Source organism: Petaurus breviceps, unplaced genomic scaffold (genome assembly GCF_028583685.1).
Source record: "Petaurus breviceps papuanus isolate PSGF00001 unplaced genomic scaffold, PetGlider_PUasm1.0 138, whole genome shotgun sequence".
NCBI classification, from domain to species: domain Eukaryota; kingdom Metazoa; phylum Chordata; class Mammalia; order Diprotodontia; family Petauridae; genus Petaurus; species Petaurus breviceps.
In genome coordinates, this window is record NW_027185694.1 from 31,109,373 (window position 1) to 31,127,514 (window position 18,142).

Consider the following 18,142-nt stretch of genomic DNA (forward strand, 5'->3'; position numbering starts at 1 on the left):
TTATATAAAAACTAGAAGATGATATTAACCCTACTAGAAATCAAGTGAAAACATTTTGTTTTGCTTTTTGTTGTACAAAAATGTGGTCTTTTGAAAATGTGGATTGGTGGTGGTCAGTTATTGTTGCTGCTGCTGCTTCTGTTGTTGTTAGCCATCTTTTGTTTTTATGTCACCTTTATTTCCAAATCCATCTCTCACCTATCCAGAGAGCTATCTTTGAACTAAACAGGTGGGGAACCTACGGCCTCAAGGCTACATGTGGCCCTCTAGGTCCTCAAGTGTGGCCCTTTGACTGAATCCAAACTTCACAGAACAAATAAAAAAGGGATTTGTTCTGTAAAACTTGGACCAAGTCAGAAAAACCACACCCAAGGAAGGATCTGTGACTTCAAGACCATAGGTTCCCCACCCTGCTAAAGCATTGGAAAGAAAGAGGAAACACAGTTGAACAAAACTAGTTTATGCATCAATCCAAACTAACTGTATAGCTGGAGGATTTCATACTTAGAGTCTCCTCCCTCTGTAAAGAGAGGGAAGTGCATTTTCTCTTATCTCCTTTGAGGCCAATCTCAATCATCATCATCACTCAGCATTCAGGGTTTGTGTTTTGTTGTTTGTTTTTATTCTTTTTTTATTTACATAATTGTCATTATTTAATAGAAAGTCTAGTTAATTGTTTCACATCACAAATTTTAGAGTATCTTGTTACTCTCATACTACATCCTTTAACTCTCATTTAATCCCCCCTCCACCAAGTACTGTTTCTTGGTCCTTATTGTAATCTTAGTCACCTTGCTCCTGGTTTTTGATACAAAGGGATCTAGAATATTTTACTGTTGCTCCATTCTTGCTGCAACCTTCTACTGACTTATGGATCATTCTCCTGGTTTTCTCAATGATTGTAAAATCCTGCTTCATTTTATTTCCCCAGCTCTACTCCATTATTTGTTGTTATCTTTTGGGGATCTGCTGACTGTATGATTCCTTAGTCTTCTTTAATCTATTTAATTACACACTGATTTAGATACATTTATCTCTTACCATGTCTCAAAACAGACGTTTTTAAGAGCCCGAACATTATATTCTCCAACTACAACTAATTATACTTCCGTATTTTTCACTGACTTTCATTATTTAGGGACTGCTAGAATAGACATCCACATTCAAGCTATACTTTTCCACTAACTCTTTCACAGATGCCTGTAAATATTTTCAGATGTCTCTAATCCCAAATAAAATCTTCTCTTGGCTCTTTCTGCCTCATCTTATTTCTTTTCACCTATTTATTGATGGCACTTAAAAGATATATAATTTAATTTTTTGAGTACCAAAATACCTATTGAATATTTTGAACCAGTTGTTCTATAAGCATTTAAAACTCATCATATCTAAAGCAGAACTCATCATCTTTCCTCCAAAATCTTCCTCTTTTTTGAATTCCTTATTTCTGTCAAGGAAGAAATGCTTTTAGGAACCCAACCATTTTTTTTTTGCAACCTCAGCCATCACTCTTTGAAGACTCATTGACTCTTCACTTTCCCTCATCTCACATATAGTCATTTGCAAGTATACCCCCACAACATCTCTCCTGCCTCTCTCCTCCTTTCCAATCACGTGTATTTTTCAGGCCTTCTTCACCTTTCTCTTGGCTTTTGCAGTAAACTCCTAATTGGTTTCCCTGCCTACATTCTCTTCCAAACCCTCTAGTCCATCCTTCACACATTTGCCAAAATGATGTTTTTAAAGCACAGATGTGATCATTTTACTCCCTTTCTCAATATCCTCTGATGTTTCCGTGTTGCCTTTGGATAAAATACAAACTCCTCTGTTTGGCTTTTAAAATTCTTCACAATATGGCTCCAACTTCCTTTTCCATCCTAATGTTACTCTCCTTCATGCATTCTCCATTCTAGCCAAACTAGCCTTCTTGCTCTTCTTCCTTCATAGCACTCCATCCCTTGCTTCTTTTAACATTTAATCAGTAAACACTCATTAAGCACCTATTCATTGCCAAGGACTATGGTCTTAAGGTCTAGGTACAGCCTGTTTGTACCAATAGCATGTCCTTCCTTCTCACCTCTGCCACTTAAGAGTCTCTGGGTTCCTTCAAAGCTCAGCTCCAATACTACCTGATCCTTTCAGTTGTTAGTATTTCTCTCCTCTTCCCCTTTACCTTGTTTTAATACTGTATAAAGTATATATACATATGTGTGTGTGTGTGTGTGTGTGTGTGCGTGCGTGCTTATGTGTTTTCCTTAATAAGCTCCTTGTGGGCAGGGGAGTATTTCATTTTTGTTTTTGTATCATCAATACTTTACAAAGTGACTGGCACATAGGTGTAAGCATATGGGGCATGCTTACTGATTGATTTTTTTTTTTTTTTTTGCCTTTTGGAAGGCAATTGGAGTTAAGTAACTTGCCCAAGGTTACATGGCTAGTTTTATTTTTTTGTGTGTGTGTGGGTGTTAAGTGACTTAGGCCGGCACCGAACTCGGGTCCTCCTGACTCCGGGACCAGCGCTTTACTCACTGCGCCACCTAGCTGCCCCCATTACTGATTGATTTTTTAAAATCTTATGTAAGAGGATGGTGAAAGATTATGAGCATCATGTCATTAAATGATGAGAAGCAGTGGAATGAAAAGCAAGTTTATGGAAAGCTTGGCAAGAAACTTATCTAAGCCATATTATAATGAAAAGAAAGGATGAAGCTGGAAGGGTGGTAAACATAAGAAAAATGGAAAACATCTGTCAGAATAGCTAAAGCTCTTCTCACAGAGGAACCAGCACATTTGTACCTTATCATAGTTCCTGAAGTGCTTTACAAGATGTAGAGATGCTACTAAAAAGAGAAAAAAGGGTAGTGCAGCTATATCAGAGTAGGTATACATAGAAGGCCTTTTCTGGAGAAGACATTTAAAACGAGTTGAGGAATCTCTTCTTGAATATCTGAAAGAGGACTGGAAAAAGTTACATTTTTTAAAGTGTGTCACACACTTAAATACCTGAATATTCACCTGCATGTTTACTTTCACATTGCTACAAAATCTTAATGAGACTAATCTGTACACAGTGTATCCTAGATGGAATTTTGAGAAAGCAACCAGTGAAGCTTTTAAAAATTAAAAAAAAATACCTATAGGGGTGGCCAGGTAGCACAGCGAGTAAGAGCACCGGCTCCAGTGTCAGGATGACCTGGAGATCGAATCCCAGGTTCAGACACTCAGCACCACATCCAGAAATAACTGGCTGTGTAACCTTGAGCAAGTTACTTAACCCTGATTGCTTAAAAAAAAAAAAAACCTATATATATATATTTCATGACCGGCCACATCTTTGAAGTTACACAGTTGACCAGAAGGTACAGGGAATACAAGATCCCATTGTACTTTTTGGCTGTAAAAATGTATTTGATGCAGTGGAGCAGATACTGTTAAAACAGCAGACCTGTCTTCAAAGGCTCAGAATCATACAAAATTCCTTGAAAGATGTAGCAGAAATAATTTTGCTCAACAGTCTCCTGATTATTAACATCAGGTGAGGCATAAAACCAGGTGATACCATAAGTGTTTGCTCTTTCCATAGAGGATTTTTTTGCACAGAGCTCAAATGGAACTAGAGATTCCCTATAGATTGTGAGGTCCTCCAGATGTTTGTGAATGGCATTGTGAATGCAGCAAGCCTGGGAAACATTGCAGAGCTTCTTAAGTGAGATCCATAATCACTCAGAGGTTCAGAATCCTTCAACTAGCCATATAGGCAAAAACAAAATGACTAAAGAAAACCCATTGTCCTGACTACAATGTGCAATTTAACAGGGTCCAAAATTGAATAGTAGGAAAAAAAGGGAGTGTGCTGGATTGCCTTTTGGAAATTGGCTAGTGCTTTTAGTGATCCCAAGTAGCTCCCTAATTCAATAGCACAGCTATTATTTATCATCACTATTCTTCTATTGCTGAGGGATGACTTTCATGGAATACTACAATCTTTGAAGAATTAAGTCACAAGCTACCCAAAAGGCAGTACGGAGGTATGTGGTAGGTATAACTTAAGTCATGTACAACATAATACCAACAAATTACTCAAGAAGTGGCATAGTCAAGTCAGCAAGCATTTATTTATTAAGCACCCACTATGTACCAGGCACTATACTTAAGCACTGGGGATACAGAGAAAGGCAAAAACAGTTCTGCTTTCAAGATACTTGCATTCTAATGGGGGAGACAGCATGTAGACATCATTATGCAAACAAGATGTATTCAGGAAATGCTCAACAGAAGGAAGGTGGTAGAACTGAGAAGAATCTGGAAAGACTTCTTTTAGAACAGGACCACACAACCTGTGGCCTGCAAGGCTGCCTGCAGCATGCCACAGAATTTCCTCTACATACAAAGGATGTTTTACTCTACATTTTTCATGAGCCACCTGAAATCCCAAGGGCCTTACTTAAGTGGCCAGTAGGCTGCAGCTTGTACAGGCCTATTTTAGAAGATGGGATTGTTAACTGGGACTTGAAGGAAGTCATGGAAGTCAGGAGGTGGAGCTGAAGAGGGAAAGATGGCATAGAGCAAAATTTAAACAAATCCAGCTTAAGTTTGCTACTTTTTTCATAAATTCTTAATTTATGATTCATAGCTTTTCTCTTTTTTACTTTTTATGACTTCAAAGAAAAAAATAATATATGGCTTGGCTTCTTTCCTCCTCTTCCTTAATTTATTATAAAAACCGCAGGGCTTTTGTTTGGTTTGCCACTTAACACCTTTCTCCCTTAGTTAAACGCAGAGGGAGAAGTTATGGAGGGAAAAAAAGTCCTTTTTTTTTTAAATCATTTTCTGAATAGAAATGGAAAGCTTAGGTGCATATCTCATGTCAGCAGGGTAAATACTTCTGGCTGTCGCTTCCCAATCAGTAGGGAATAATTTTCCACTTCAAAGGAGACAGAATTTTTCCTCTTGGGAAAGAAATTTAGCTACTGCTAGGGTATTTACTGGTAATTTGTATGCAATGTTCCCCTTAGCAAGCAACAGTTTTTACAACTTGTCTATCATAGAGATTAAAATGAAATCTAGCCTTACTATTGAAACTCTTCTAAAATGTTCAGTATCTCTTTTAGGACAGACTATTTTCAAATAGCATTTAAACAGAAGACAGTTTATTAAAAAGAGTTAAAGTTTCATAATGCCCCTATGTTATACAAAAATGCCTACTCCTATCCATTTAAACTCATCAGAACAACAAATTTAGTCATATTTTGACTCCTGAAAGCCATTTTTAGTGTCTTATTAGTCCTGTTATTCTGATATAGTTTTTTCAGTATTGCTTTCTATTGGTCTGCTTTTTTCCTCAACAGATTGGTTAAAGTCACTCTATATGGATCCCAGATAAAATTGTACAACATTGAGACTGCTGTGCCATCAGTATTGAAACCTGATCTCATTGATGTGTGAGTATGGATTTTTTTTTGCTATCTAGGTGTAAAAGTTCTGTTTTTTAGGTTCAAGATTTTCTCTGACAGGATTCCTAACTGGGTGCAAGGAAGTGAAGGAATGAAGGTGGGGTGGGGTGGAGATGAGAAAGTACTCTGCCCCTCTTCTCTACATATACATTTGTGCCTCAGGGCTTTTCTTCCCCTTCCCTCCTCCTTATCTTCCCTAACCATCCTCATTCCCTTTTTGTCTCCTTCCTTTCCACTCTCTATCCTCCTCTCTTTCTGCACTTTGTTTCCTACCTCCTCTTCTTTCCTTCTCCTCTTTTTTTCCTTTTTTTCACTGTCTCCTCCTCTCTTCTCCCTATCTTTTCCCCGCCCTTCTTACTCCTTTTTCTTCTCTCTGTCCCTTTTCCTCTCTTCTCTTTTCATTCTTTTTTCTTCCTCTTTTCCTCTGCCTCATTTTTTCTCTCCTCCCTTGTCTGTACCTCTCTTTCACTTTCTTCCTTTCTTTCCCTTCTCTTTTACTCCTTCTACTTCCCTCTCTACCTGTCTTCTTTATTCCCTTTCTTTCCTTCTCATTTCCTTCTTCTCCTCATGCTAAGAGCATATGTTACATTCCTTTTCCATGTTCTCCTGCCTTCTTTACTAGCTTTCTGGATTTGGGGAGTGTGAACAAAATGCTTAAATTTTTCATGTTCTAGGATGGATGACAACTTTTAGTATTAGTGTATACAGTTTTTAAAGAAATCTTAAGTTAGACTTATGGAAAATAAGATAGTATTTTTAATGGTACTTTGAAAATAAGATAGTATTTTTAATGGTACTTTGATTTGTCTTAGCCAAAGATTTCTTTATTTCTTTTATTTTAACTGAGATCAGTATCTCATTTTAATAAATCAGTAAATACTAGCTAATGGAGGCAAAACCATGGGACCAGTTGGTGATATTTACAGGGAAGTTTATTTCAGCTTAATATAAGGAAGAGCTTCTAAAAAATTAAAACAATCTGTAAATGGAATGGGTTGCCTTTTGTGGTAGTGAACTCTGCATCCCTAAAAATTTTCAATTGATGACTGGATGAATATTTTTGGGAATAATTTAGAGAGGATTTATGCTTTGGTAAGTGTTGGGCAGGTAACTTGGGAAGTTACTTCTTTTAACTCTAAAATTCTGTGAATCTAGCTTCTCTTTCCTCCAGGTTTTTCAGGTACTAACCTAGCATTTATAAATTTATATTTAATGCATTATGTAAAATCTTCAGATTGGAAAAGTAAACTTTCTTATCTCTTTTCTCTTCAGCAATTTATTCTTATAAGTAGGGTAAAGAGCACACAATTATCAAGCTGATTCTGTATACAGAATAACTAGGGTAGTGCTCCAACTTCTAGAAATTTCAACACCCTAATGCTTATATTTTCTTTAAGTATCTTTAAGATGGTAATCTTTAAAGCATCTTTTGTTTAGTGGGTTTCACCACTACCTCCATTTTTTTGAGGAAGACATAACATTACTTTTTATTTCTCTTTCATTTGTTCATAATTATTTAACTTTAATAAGGTGCAGTGCAAAATCTGGAGAAAGTAAACCTGGTCTCCTCTTCTAAAATTTATTGTGTAGCAGGGAGGACTCCTGAGCTCTAGAATCTTATTTCTATTTTAGTGCCTTAGTAAGGCTCCCTTAAGCACCTTCCACTTAGGAACTATAATTAAAACTGATTTTAATTGTTAATAAGTAGCATTGAATGGCTGGCCTACAACTGTTAATGTGAAATTAAACTAGTAATTTTGAACATTATACATTATTTTATAAGTTATATTAATATTTATTTGCAATTTTACCATTTTCTTATTACGCTGTAAATTGTTCAGCATTTTTTCATTTATTTGGTGCTACATGAAAAGGTAACAGATTTCTTCTCTCTGTCACGTTTTGAAAATAGATTTTTATACCACTTTTGTAAAATATAAGATTGATGGAATTCCTGTCCCTCAAGAAAACGATTTAGTTGGTGATAGATTATTACCATAAGCTTTAAAATGTAGTCTTCTTTCTCTTTTCCCAGTCATGCTCAGTCCCTGGCAGCACTCCAGGCTTACTCTCATTGGTTAGCACAATTTTATAGTGAAGCTCATCGACAGGACCCACAACAGTTCATCTCGCTGGTCTCCACTGCCATGGAAGCAGTCACACCTCTTATTAGTTCCAAGGTATTGAAATAGAGAGAGCCAGTTTTGGCTCAGGGTTGGGAGTCAATAAAAATTATTTTTAAAATCCACTTTCTATGTGAAGGGTCAAAAAATTTTGCAGAAGGCCAGTGTTTTCAATAAATGCTTATGTTGAACACCTGTCTGTTTGCACCTGTTGTGCATTTGACCCAAATATATGGATAGTCCTTACATTTATGTAATAACATTTGTAGCTTTATAGGTACTCTCTTCAAAACAATCCAGTAAGGTAGCAAAGTTGTGTTATTTAGGTTAAGGGTTTTCCTCTAGGTCTCAGAGCTTGTAATTGGGAGAACCAAAAATGAAAATTAGGATTTTTTACTCTGGTATTCTTTCTGCAAGTAGACCATACTGCCTCTTCAGGCCTATATCTTCTTGTTGCCTTTACCTCATCTTTTGCTAGTCTCTACTGATGTTTGAACAGGTAAAGGCAGGAGTATGTTCACACTCAGGATAGTATGATCCACCTGCAGTCATTATTTAATCTTGAGTGATCTATTTTAAGATTTCTGCAACAGCATGTTATATTTTTTAATAAAAGGAGTAGAGGTAGGAAGTGCCTGTGTTTGGTTTTGCTTTGCACATTTTCCAGTAAATATCTGTCAATTGGACTTGACAGCTGGATATAAGGAATTGGATTTATTATCCTCAGAACTTCTGTTCCTGAATTCATATTTTTCTAGTAAACATTTTTCTGTTGAAAGAAAGCATGATAAAATGTAATCATGGAAGTATAATCAGAGATGAAAAGCATTCAATTAATAGTCTTTTGGTATTAGGAATGTTCTATTAAAAACAAACTGATGCATACAGGTGGAGTAAAAGACTTTCTCTCACTATAAAGATGTGGTTACCACAAGGGTTGAAACATTTTATTAGGAGCTATGGTAGAAGCAAATGAAGCTTATTGAAAAGAAAAAAGATAAAATTTTGATTAAAATTTATTTTTAATGTTTTTTTTTATTTTATTTTTTTTTTAAAGCATTTGGGGTTAAGTAACTTGCCCAAGGTTACACGGCCAGTTATTTTGTGTGGGTGTTAAGTATCCTCCTGACTCTGGGCCGGTGCTCTTGCTCACTGTGCTACCTTACCTAGCTGCCCCTATAGCTTTTATTTTAGAATATGCTTAAAAATGACTGTCTTTTCTATGAGATTATTAAACTCTTGTTAAAACTTCCTGGTTGGTTTGAGGCTGGTAGAGGGATTGAGGAAGTTGTGCAGTGGCATCATTGTAGCAGCAAAAACAATAGAAAATATGCTGAGGACTACTTCTCCCATCCCCTTAGACTAAGCCAAATGAATGGGTACCCATTGTATAATGATGAGTATAGTGTTAGTCATAAAGGTAGAATTAGCAGAATGATATTTTCTTGGGTGGTGCCAGAAGGATCCTGTCATTTTTCCTGTTCTGGAATAAGAAATGGTAATCCCATTTTGCCTCAAAATGTCCTGGGACTTGATAACTATAATCCTTTTCCATTTCTCTGTTATTTACCCTTTGAAGTTTTATCCATCTTTCAAAATCCATCTTGAGATAATAGATTATAAACTCCTTGACACCAAGAACTGGGTCTTAGTTTATCTTTGTATCCCCCGGGCCTTGCAAGTCCACATATCAGGATTTTGTGGGCCTGTGGTTAGAGTTTCTAGGCCCATAGTATTGAATAATGAATAGATCAAGGTCAAACTGAAGATAGGTTTTTAATGGAGTACTGTAGATGACTACTGTCTTTGGCTCTGTTCTACATTTCCAAGGACTTAATGATGATGACACAGCATGATTATGGTATTCACTATTACCACAAAGCTGTGAGAAATAAATACAAAATCAGGGTCCAAAAAGATCCCAACAGAATGGAACAGTGGACTGAATCTAAAACATAAAATTTAATAAGGATAAATATAAAATCCTTCACTTAAACAAGGAATAAATAGGAAAAGTATAGTTTGATGGTATGAAAGACCTGGATGTTTTAGTGGATTGCAGTTATCACCATGAATCATCATTGTGATAATGGATACTAGACTGCATTAGTAGATATATAGTCCCCCAGATAAAGGAAAATGTGATGTTCCCACTTTCTTATGGTCAAGTCACTTATGAAGTATTTAGATACCACATTTTAAGAAGAATATTAGTAAACTATGAGATGATATAAAGTCTGGAAGGCATGCCATAGGAAGGATCATTTGAAGTGACTAAGAAAGATTGTTTAGCTTGAAGATTAGAAGACTTGGGGTTGGGAGGGTAGAGTGTCACAAAAGTACTGTCTTTTTTGTTTGTTTTCTTATATTTGAAGGATTGTCATGTGGAAGAGGAATTATGATTAGATTTGTTTTGCTTGGCCTTGGAGGGCTAAACTTTATAGGACCCCATGACAGGGAGACAATTTTTGGCTTAATCTGGGGGGAAATTTCTCATAGTAATTGGAGCTGTTCAAAAATTAAATAGGCTACCTCTGGATGTAGTATATTTTCAGCTTAGATGATTATTGTGAGAAATGTTATAAAGGAAATATATGTTTAACATAATGTTTGGATTAGATCTCTAAAATCCCAGCTAAATTCTGAGATTGTGTTTTAAGTGTCTGAACTGAGTGTAAATGTTGGCCTCCTTTAGGAAACCTCTTATTACCACCATAGCTAACCATATTTCCTTCCTTTATTATTTATCTTTGCCATTTATTAGGGCCTTAACATAAAATGATTTCTTGTTGTTGTTATTGTTTTTTAATATATCACTGTATTGTATTTGTTTTATTCTCCTCTCCCCTCAGTGATTGTAAATATGGAGCATAGGGACTGTCTTTTGTTTCCTTGTAAAACTTTATAATAAATCAGTAGTTATTGATTTTTCCAGTCTATCCTGTTATCCTGTGGACATGTAAAGAAGGCCACATTTGAGTCAGTTATCAGGTGTTTAGTGCTTACTGTGAGTAAAATTCATTATAAGCACTAAACTTTGGGAGACAGGTTTTTTAAAAATCTCGGAGGAAGATTTGAGAATGGGGTAGAGGGGGAAACACAGGAATCAGAGAAGAATAAATAGGTTGTAATAAATTATAAATTGTAGGTAAGTGCCATTGAAACATTAGCCTGGAGAATGATTCTTGGGTGATGTTAGAGAAGACTAATTAGAGGACAGGTGAGTTTTGAATCCCACTTTGAGGGTGTGCACTAAGTCGAGAAGGTCATTGCAGGCAGGGAAAATAACATGACCAAAGGCAGACAGAGTAAGATGAGGGTTGTAAGGTATGACTTCATTTGAACAGAGGAGTTTTGATGAGAAAGTATAAAGAGGTAAGATAGAGTGGGAATTTGGTGCATAGTTGAGACAACTGGGTGTTTATATTTTATTTTAAAGTTTATAGGGAATAAGATAGAAAAGGGTGATTGAAAAAGAGCCTGGCTATTATGTTCAGGGTGAATTCCAATAGGCAGAGATTTGTGGCAGAGACCGCTGAAGTAGTTCATATGTGAAGTCTGTGAAAATAGTGAGGAAGGGTAGAATCTAAGAGATGTCACAGAGGAAGAATTTCTTGTGATTTGAGAGTTGTGGTATGGCAAAATTATAATTGAAATTTGGTTCAGGAAAGAGCTTACAGTGTCTCTTTTTAACATCCTGCCCTGTATCCAGTTCTGATAAATGGAATTATTGGGTGCTGTCGTTCTTCCTCAGGTACAAGAGAAGTTACTCTTGTCTGCGTGCCATTTACTGGTCTCATTAGCCACTACAGTGCGGCCAGTCTTCCTCATCAGCATCCCAGCAGTTCAGAAAGTATTCAACAGAATCACAGATACCTCTGCTCAGCCACTTGTAGATAAGGTAAGAGTTGAGATAAGTTCTTTGGCTGGATTGTTAGGGCTCTTGTCCATAACTCTAGATAAATATTTACCTTCATGTCTTCCACTAAAAGACTATTTTTTTTTCTTAAAGCATTTGGGGTTAAGTAACTTGCTCAAGGTTACATGGCCAGGTGTTTCTGGGTGGGTAATAAGTGTCTGAGCCCAGATTCGATCCACATGTCATCCCGACACAGGAGCCGGTGCTGGTGCTCTTACTCGCTGTGCTACCTGGCCGCCCTAATAGACTATTTTTTGCAGGGTTGAACTGCTAAGGTTCATATTCTAGTTTTCTTCTTAATCTAAGCTAAAGTTCGGGTTTGGGAACAGGTTCATACAGAGAAATTTTGCGTCATTCTCCTTTAGGAACAATTATTTTGACTCCACATATAGAGTGTTTTACACTTCCTATATGTTACACCATGGTCTGATTTTTGAGACAGATAGATATCAAAAAAGCATTTCCCATTAGCAGCTCATGAGAAGGCTCAATCTAAAAGTTGGGGGTGGGGAACATTAGGTGGGGAGAGTAGGGTAAGAATTTTTAGTTACAAACTCAAGGAACTCAAAGGATATTTTCTTTGAGTTTCTTTGAAAATCTACTAACAACATTGTATATAGTTATCTACTTAGAGAAAGTAAAAATTGAAGCCAAGAGTATGGTAGTTAAACTTTCCTACTTGGGCAATTCTAAAGAGGCAGGAGTTAGGGTGAGGTCTATATGTATTTGCATTATTTGTTGCGGTCCCATGTGTGTGATTTTTGATGCCAGTTATATACTTGTCGATTCCCATACTTTTTTATACATTGGTTGTCTGTGGTTGCCTTTCTTAGGCCCAGGTGTTGGTATGCCGAGCCCTCTCCAATGTGCTACTGCTGCCATGGCCAAACCTCCCAGAAAGTGAGCAGCAGTGGGCAGTGCGTTCAACAAACCATGCCAGCCTCATTTCAGCTCTGACCCGAGACTATCGCCACCTGAAACCCAGTGCCATTGTCCCCCAGAGGAAGATGCAGTTGGAAGATAGTAAGTGTATTAGGTTACTCATTCATAACAATAGTGATCTGATGTGAGCTGTTGCAGTGCTTAACAGTTCTCGGAAAACTTTTATATTGATGCACATTTGATCCATGTAATTGACTTGTAGGCTGTGCAGAAACAGATGTATCTGTGTTTTATGAAGGAGGAAACTGATAGCCAGAGAGATCAAAAGATTTGTCCTGAATTCACACAGCTAGTTTAGTGGAAGAGTTATCTACCACACCATTTTACCTGCTTTCTGCACAGTTGTCTGAGTAAGGGCAATCTGTGAATCCAGATGCCATATGCTAGCTTGATTAAAAACCTGGAGTCGATAAACTCAAGGGAGATGGATTTCTTGATTCATGTTCATGGGTTTATCCTTTCTCACCCTTTCATCTTTAGCTATTAAATTATATAACATCTACTTTTCAAAGGCTAAATTTAGAGGTATAAATAGCCAGGATCAAATAAGATCATCTATTTCTGGAATATACTCTGGATGTCAGTATCTACCTGGAGGCCAGGATTGAAGGTAGTAGATGTAGAGGTGGCCATCTAGTCCAACTCTGATTTTGCAGATGATGAAACTAGGGTTTAGGGAGTTAAGGAGGGAGATTAAATGAGTAAAGATTAAATTAAATTAAAAGATTAAAAAATTAAATTAAATTGTCTGGTCATATGGGTTGAGAACTCCAGAGAATATTTTACCCAAGCTCCTCTGACTCTGGAGCTGCTGCTCATCCTCTGAACCATGCTGTTATCTATATCTGAAAGAAAAAAATTATATGTATATTTACTGTACTCTTGCCTAAAATAGCTACCCTGTCTCTTCCAGTATATTCATGTAGATATCTGGGTTTCTGCCTCCTTAAAGGTAATTTTGGTATATTCCCTCTGAACCATGTTTTGGTAGGTGGGGTTCAACAGAGGCAAATGAGCTGAATAGCCTACTTGAGAAGCTTAGCAGGTAAGTTTTTAGAAATGGATCACAGTTGAGTGTGTGTTTAATATCTTCATCTTGCAAGGTACATACCTAGTCAATAAAGACTTGATTTGTTCCCATAGAAAGGCTGCTGAGTGAGTGTTACACCTGATAACTGAACTGTTTACAACAACTTCCCCTTATTCCTTACTTGGTTTGTCCTTGGAACACATCATGACATGTAACTTAATCTTGATTTGTAGCCAAAGTGATTATCCATCAGACACTTAGTGTCTTAGAAGATATTGTGGAAAGTATCTCTGGGGAAGCTACAAAGTCTCGACAGATTTGCTATCAGTCCCTACAAGAATCTGTTCAGGTCTCACTGGCCCTCTTTCCAGCTTTTATTCATCAGTCAGGTAGGTATGAATGAACTCCAAGGCTCTCAGTGATTTATGGGGCTAAGGACTCCTTTGAAGAAAACGGGATTAGTGCAAGTACAGTGCTTCAGCTTTTTTAAGTGGAATGAGAATCAACACAGAAGATGATTATTTTCTATTTGGTGAATTTGGTTCTGAGAATATAGAATCCACAAGGCAGATTGGTCATGTCCATGATAATGAGTCAGATGGGGACTCTTCTTTCTCCATGGAACCACTGTCACCTTCAGTTTTCTTCAGTCCCTGTTGTCTCTAACATGGGAGATTGAGGGAGATGAGAGGAATTTGGATCCAATGTAAGAGGAAAACTGCTGTATACAATTTAGCAGTCTTCAAAATGATGTACAGCAAGTGTTTTTTTCGTTCCACTGGCATAAAGTACTCTAGCCATGTGGACTTAGTTTGCATGTCTTTTTGGCGTGCTATTTGAATTACATGAAAACAATTCAGGAATACCTTGGTCAGCAAATATTTGTTGACTGTCTTTTATATGCAGAGAGTTTGTTATCGGGGCAAAAATGTATCAAGGCAGTTTCTCATCAGGAAATGAAAGGCATTACATATAACTAGTATTTTCTGTAATTCATCTTTTTTTTAATTCATTCCCTAATAATATGAATCATGCATTCAGTTAGCTATTTATCCCCTAAACTCAGAGATTTTTGAATATAGATGGAAATTGATAAAGCCCTCTCATATGTTAACACAAATGCTTGTTTCTCTCAGTATGAGTACACCATGATCTACTCTGCATTGGAAACCATATAATCCTCTTTCTGGACTAGGAAATTTGTTTGCCTTCCAGAGGAGCTTCATTTCCTACAAAGAATGTTCAGGCAGGGATTGACCATTCCAAAGTTATTTCCTCAGCAGCCCTTAATCTTTCTCTCCTTCCCAGTATTGCTTGTGGTAGCATCAGTGGATATGTCTTTCACCCTAAGGAGTTCAGGGAAAACAGCCATACAGTTTGTAGAAGAGTTTATTGAGCATAGGGCTTCATGTTCGACATTTTTTTCATGCCATTGATGGGTTTATTTTGTGTTTATTAGATGTGACTGACGAGATGCTGAGTTTCTTCCTTACCCTGTTTCAAGGCCTTAGAGTACAGATGGGTGTGCCTTTTACAGAACAGATCATACAGACCTTTTTAAACATGTTTACCAGGTAATTGCAGATATATTAGTTATATATTTATGTGACTGCTTCAAGCCCCATAAAGATGTTTGAATGATAACAAGCAACTCAGTATATCAGAAGTTTTTAATTCTTCTGCTTGCTGCTTTGGGAATCGCATTGGCTTGTGCCATGAGAAGTTCTTATGTTTTATTGTCTTCCCCCCCCTGCCACATTTCTTTAGAGAACAGTTAGCTGAAAGTATCCTCCATGAAGGGAGTACTGGCTGTCGAGTAGTTGAGAAATTTCTGAAGATCCTCCAGGTGGTGGTGCAAGAACCTGGCCAAGTGTTCAAGCCTTTCCTTCCGAGTATCATCTCACTGTGCATGGAACAGGTCTGCCCCATCATAGCTGAGGTAAGGGCCTGGCAGCAGACAGTCTAAGGGGACCCCCTTGCTGGTGGTAGTGGTGGGGAGACACCTGCTTAAAGGACTTTCTTTCATATTTCTAGTGGTGAGAAACCTGTCTTGGAAGTTTTTCTTAACTACTGGAAAGGATTCATCAGAAAATTATCAGTTGCAGAGTAATGTTTCTTTTAATTTTTATAAAAAAAAAAGAATGGGTCAGTGGTAATTATTGGGAAAGATTTTATTTTAATAGCTTTAGTTATTGACTTGTGCTACCTCCACTCTTTTGCTGGCTTAAGTTTTGGAGGCCCCTGTTGTGTTTATGTCTTTTATGCAAAAGTATATAATTATATCCTTCCTTAAGACATCGTTAAATATGTTAAAGCCAGTATGATCTTAGAATTCCTGGCCTCTGCCCTGGGATTTAATTGAGCCTTAATAGATTAATGTGAAGCCCTTAGAGACCTCTTAAAATAAAATATTGCATTATCTTGAGATACTGCCTTACTAGTGACTAGATAATATGGACTCAAGGTGAAGGTAGGGGTAGGGCAGCTTATTGAGAAAGTAACTGTGCCTGCAGTGATAATGTGTGTGTATATATGTATATATTTAAATGCTAGATACTCTGGACATTATAGTTATGCCATATCCCTGTACTACAAGAGAGCGTATTCTACCTTGTGTGCCTTAAGTTGAAGTATAATAGGAGCTGGAGATTAACTTGTGCTTGTTATGATACCTCTCCTTTATCTGTATCTTTCCTTTTTACCCCTAGTATTTAATCAGTCCCATGGGGCCTTAAAACCTGACTAGTATTGTTAGAGTGGTACCCCACACCTCAAGGGGACTTGATTCCTCTTGATTCCTTCCTCTCTACACTGACTTTCTGGTGACTCTCAAGCCCTTGTGTGTTCCTGAAACCTTTTTCTACTCTGTGGAGGACAGAACTGTATTCATTCAGTAAAGGTGCCGGCCTGGTTCCATAGCTTATGTTCTATAAGGTCAAAAAACTTTCTTAGGTAGGTATTCCTGTTCTAGAGAAGGGGAAAAAGAAAGAGGGTTAAATGTAATTAGGCTAGTTTTTAAAGCAGAAAAATCAATAAATAACTCTAATTTCTGCCTCTACTCAGAAGCCCTCTTGAGTAACACTATAGGATAGTGGAGTTAGGTGTGGCATACTTGAGCCTGAGCTCCCTCTTTGATATTTTTCTGATTTCTTGGGCAAGTCACCTAACCTGTCTGGACTTTCATGTCCTCATTTGTAAATTTTTATTTCATAAAATTAAATTTTATAACTTTACCAGTCTCCCAGGGCTTTCATGAGAAAATGCTTTGTAAAAATGCTGTATGAACACGACCAATTATTTCTAGTTTGAGGTTGCTGGCAACTCCTTCACCAGGAAAGTTCTATACTGGCTCTCAGATCCTCTCCCAGATTTGACCTATGATTAAACCAAAACATTGCTAATTGATTTTAGCTGAGGATTCAAGTGGAGTTTTATTTTCTTTTACCACACATAAAATATATCTCTTAGGAGCTGTTATCTTACTGTAACCACACAACTCAGCAGCCTTTGATATAAATAGTTTCCCTCTTAGCCAGAGAATTGAAGGGCATTTCTGTGTTTCCCAGCGTCCCTCACCTGATGTGAAGGCTGAATTGTTTGAACTACTTTTCCGGATTCTCCATCACAATTGGAGGTATTTCTTCAAGTCCAGTGTCCTGGCTAGTGTCCATAGAGGAGTTGCAGAAGAGCAGATGGAAAATGAAGTCCAGTTCAGTGCCATCATGCAGGTAATTTGAAAACCCTTGCAGTTGATCACTTCAATACAGGGTAAGAGTTAGAAAGTTATTAGTTAGGTCTTTGTTGAAACCTGTGGACCCCTTCTTAGAATAATGTTTTAAAATTCAGAACATAGATGGGGTTGTGAAGGCAGCCAGTTATATTGAAATAGTTATCAAAATATTAAAAAACAGTTTGTGGACCCCAGGCGAATAACCCCTGGTCTAACAGCCACCTTGTATTGTGACTCAGTAGCATGAGTCTAATTTAATTTTTGTTGGTTTTGTTGATGTTTTTATTGATATCTGAAAATAGAAAAATTAAAATTACCTCTGGTTTCTGCTGTATGAGTTTAACTGATTTTATGCTGTAATTTATAATTGAATCAGCTTTTCCTTTGAATTAGTTTGAAGTTACAAGTTAACTTGTTACCGTCCCAAAAGATTTGTCGTAAGTCCTTGCCTGTCTTTTTGTAGTTATTTCTTCCAAAGAGACAGCAAGTCTGGTACTAGGAAAGTTTACAAGATTTGCTAAAAATTCCTTTATTGTTTAATAAGTCTATTTGCAACCTGCTCCCATCCCTTGCCACTCCTCTTCCCACAATTATCTGCAGTCCTCCTGGTCTGTCTTACAGAGTTCATCTCTTTAGCAAGATTCACAGTATCCCATTCCCAGAGGCTCAACAGAGCAAAACCCCTTAATAAAAGCATTTGTTCTATAAAACTTGGACTCAGTGAAAACACAGCACCCAAGGACCTAGGAGGCCACAGGTTCCCCACCCCTACCCTAGGAAGTCCCTGTATTGTCTATTCTTACTTTAAGTAAGGTGAAGTCCCTACACTAACTTCCCTTTTCCAACCCTTATCTATAATCATTTGGGGGGCGAGAGTCAGACTATCTCTGTCATTTCCATAGCCAAGAAGTTAGGAGGAATTAAAAGTTGTGATAGCCTAACCGG

General features: G+C 37.3%; 1 protein-coding gene across 1 annotated transcript in view; it reads left to right on the top strand.

The window, feature by feature from the left end:
* Nucleotides 1-18,142, top strand: part of XPO6 (exportin 6) — a 143,953-nt gene that overhangs the window by 110,310 nt on the left and 15,501 nt on the right. Inside the window, exons 14-21 of the mRNA XM_069064132.1 lie at nucleotides 5,349-5,441; nucleotides 7,489-7,633; nucleotides 11,331-11,477; nucleotides 12,329-12,518; nucleotides 13,701-13,856; nucleotides 14,927-15,041; nucleotides 15,235-15,406; nucleotides 17,034-17,195. Coding sequence (XP_068920233.1) covers nucleotides 5,349-5,441; nucleotides 7,489-7,633; nucleotides 11,331-11,477; nucleotides 12,329-12,518; nucleotides 13,701-13,856; nucleotides 14,927-15,041; nucleotides 15,235-15,406; nucleotides 17,034-17,195 — 1,180 coding nt within the window. The remainder of the gene's footprint in view (nucleotides 1-5,348; nucleotides 5,442-7,488; nucleotides 7,634-11,330; nucleotides 11,478-12,328; nucleotides 12,519-13,700; nucleotides 13,857-14,926; nucleotides 15,042-15,234; nucleotides 15,407-17,033; nucleotides 17,196-18,142) is intronic.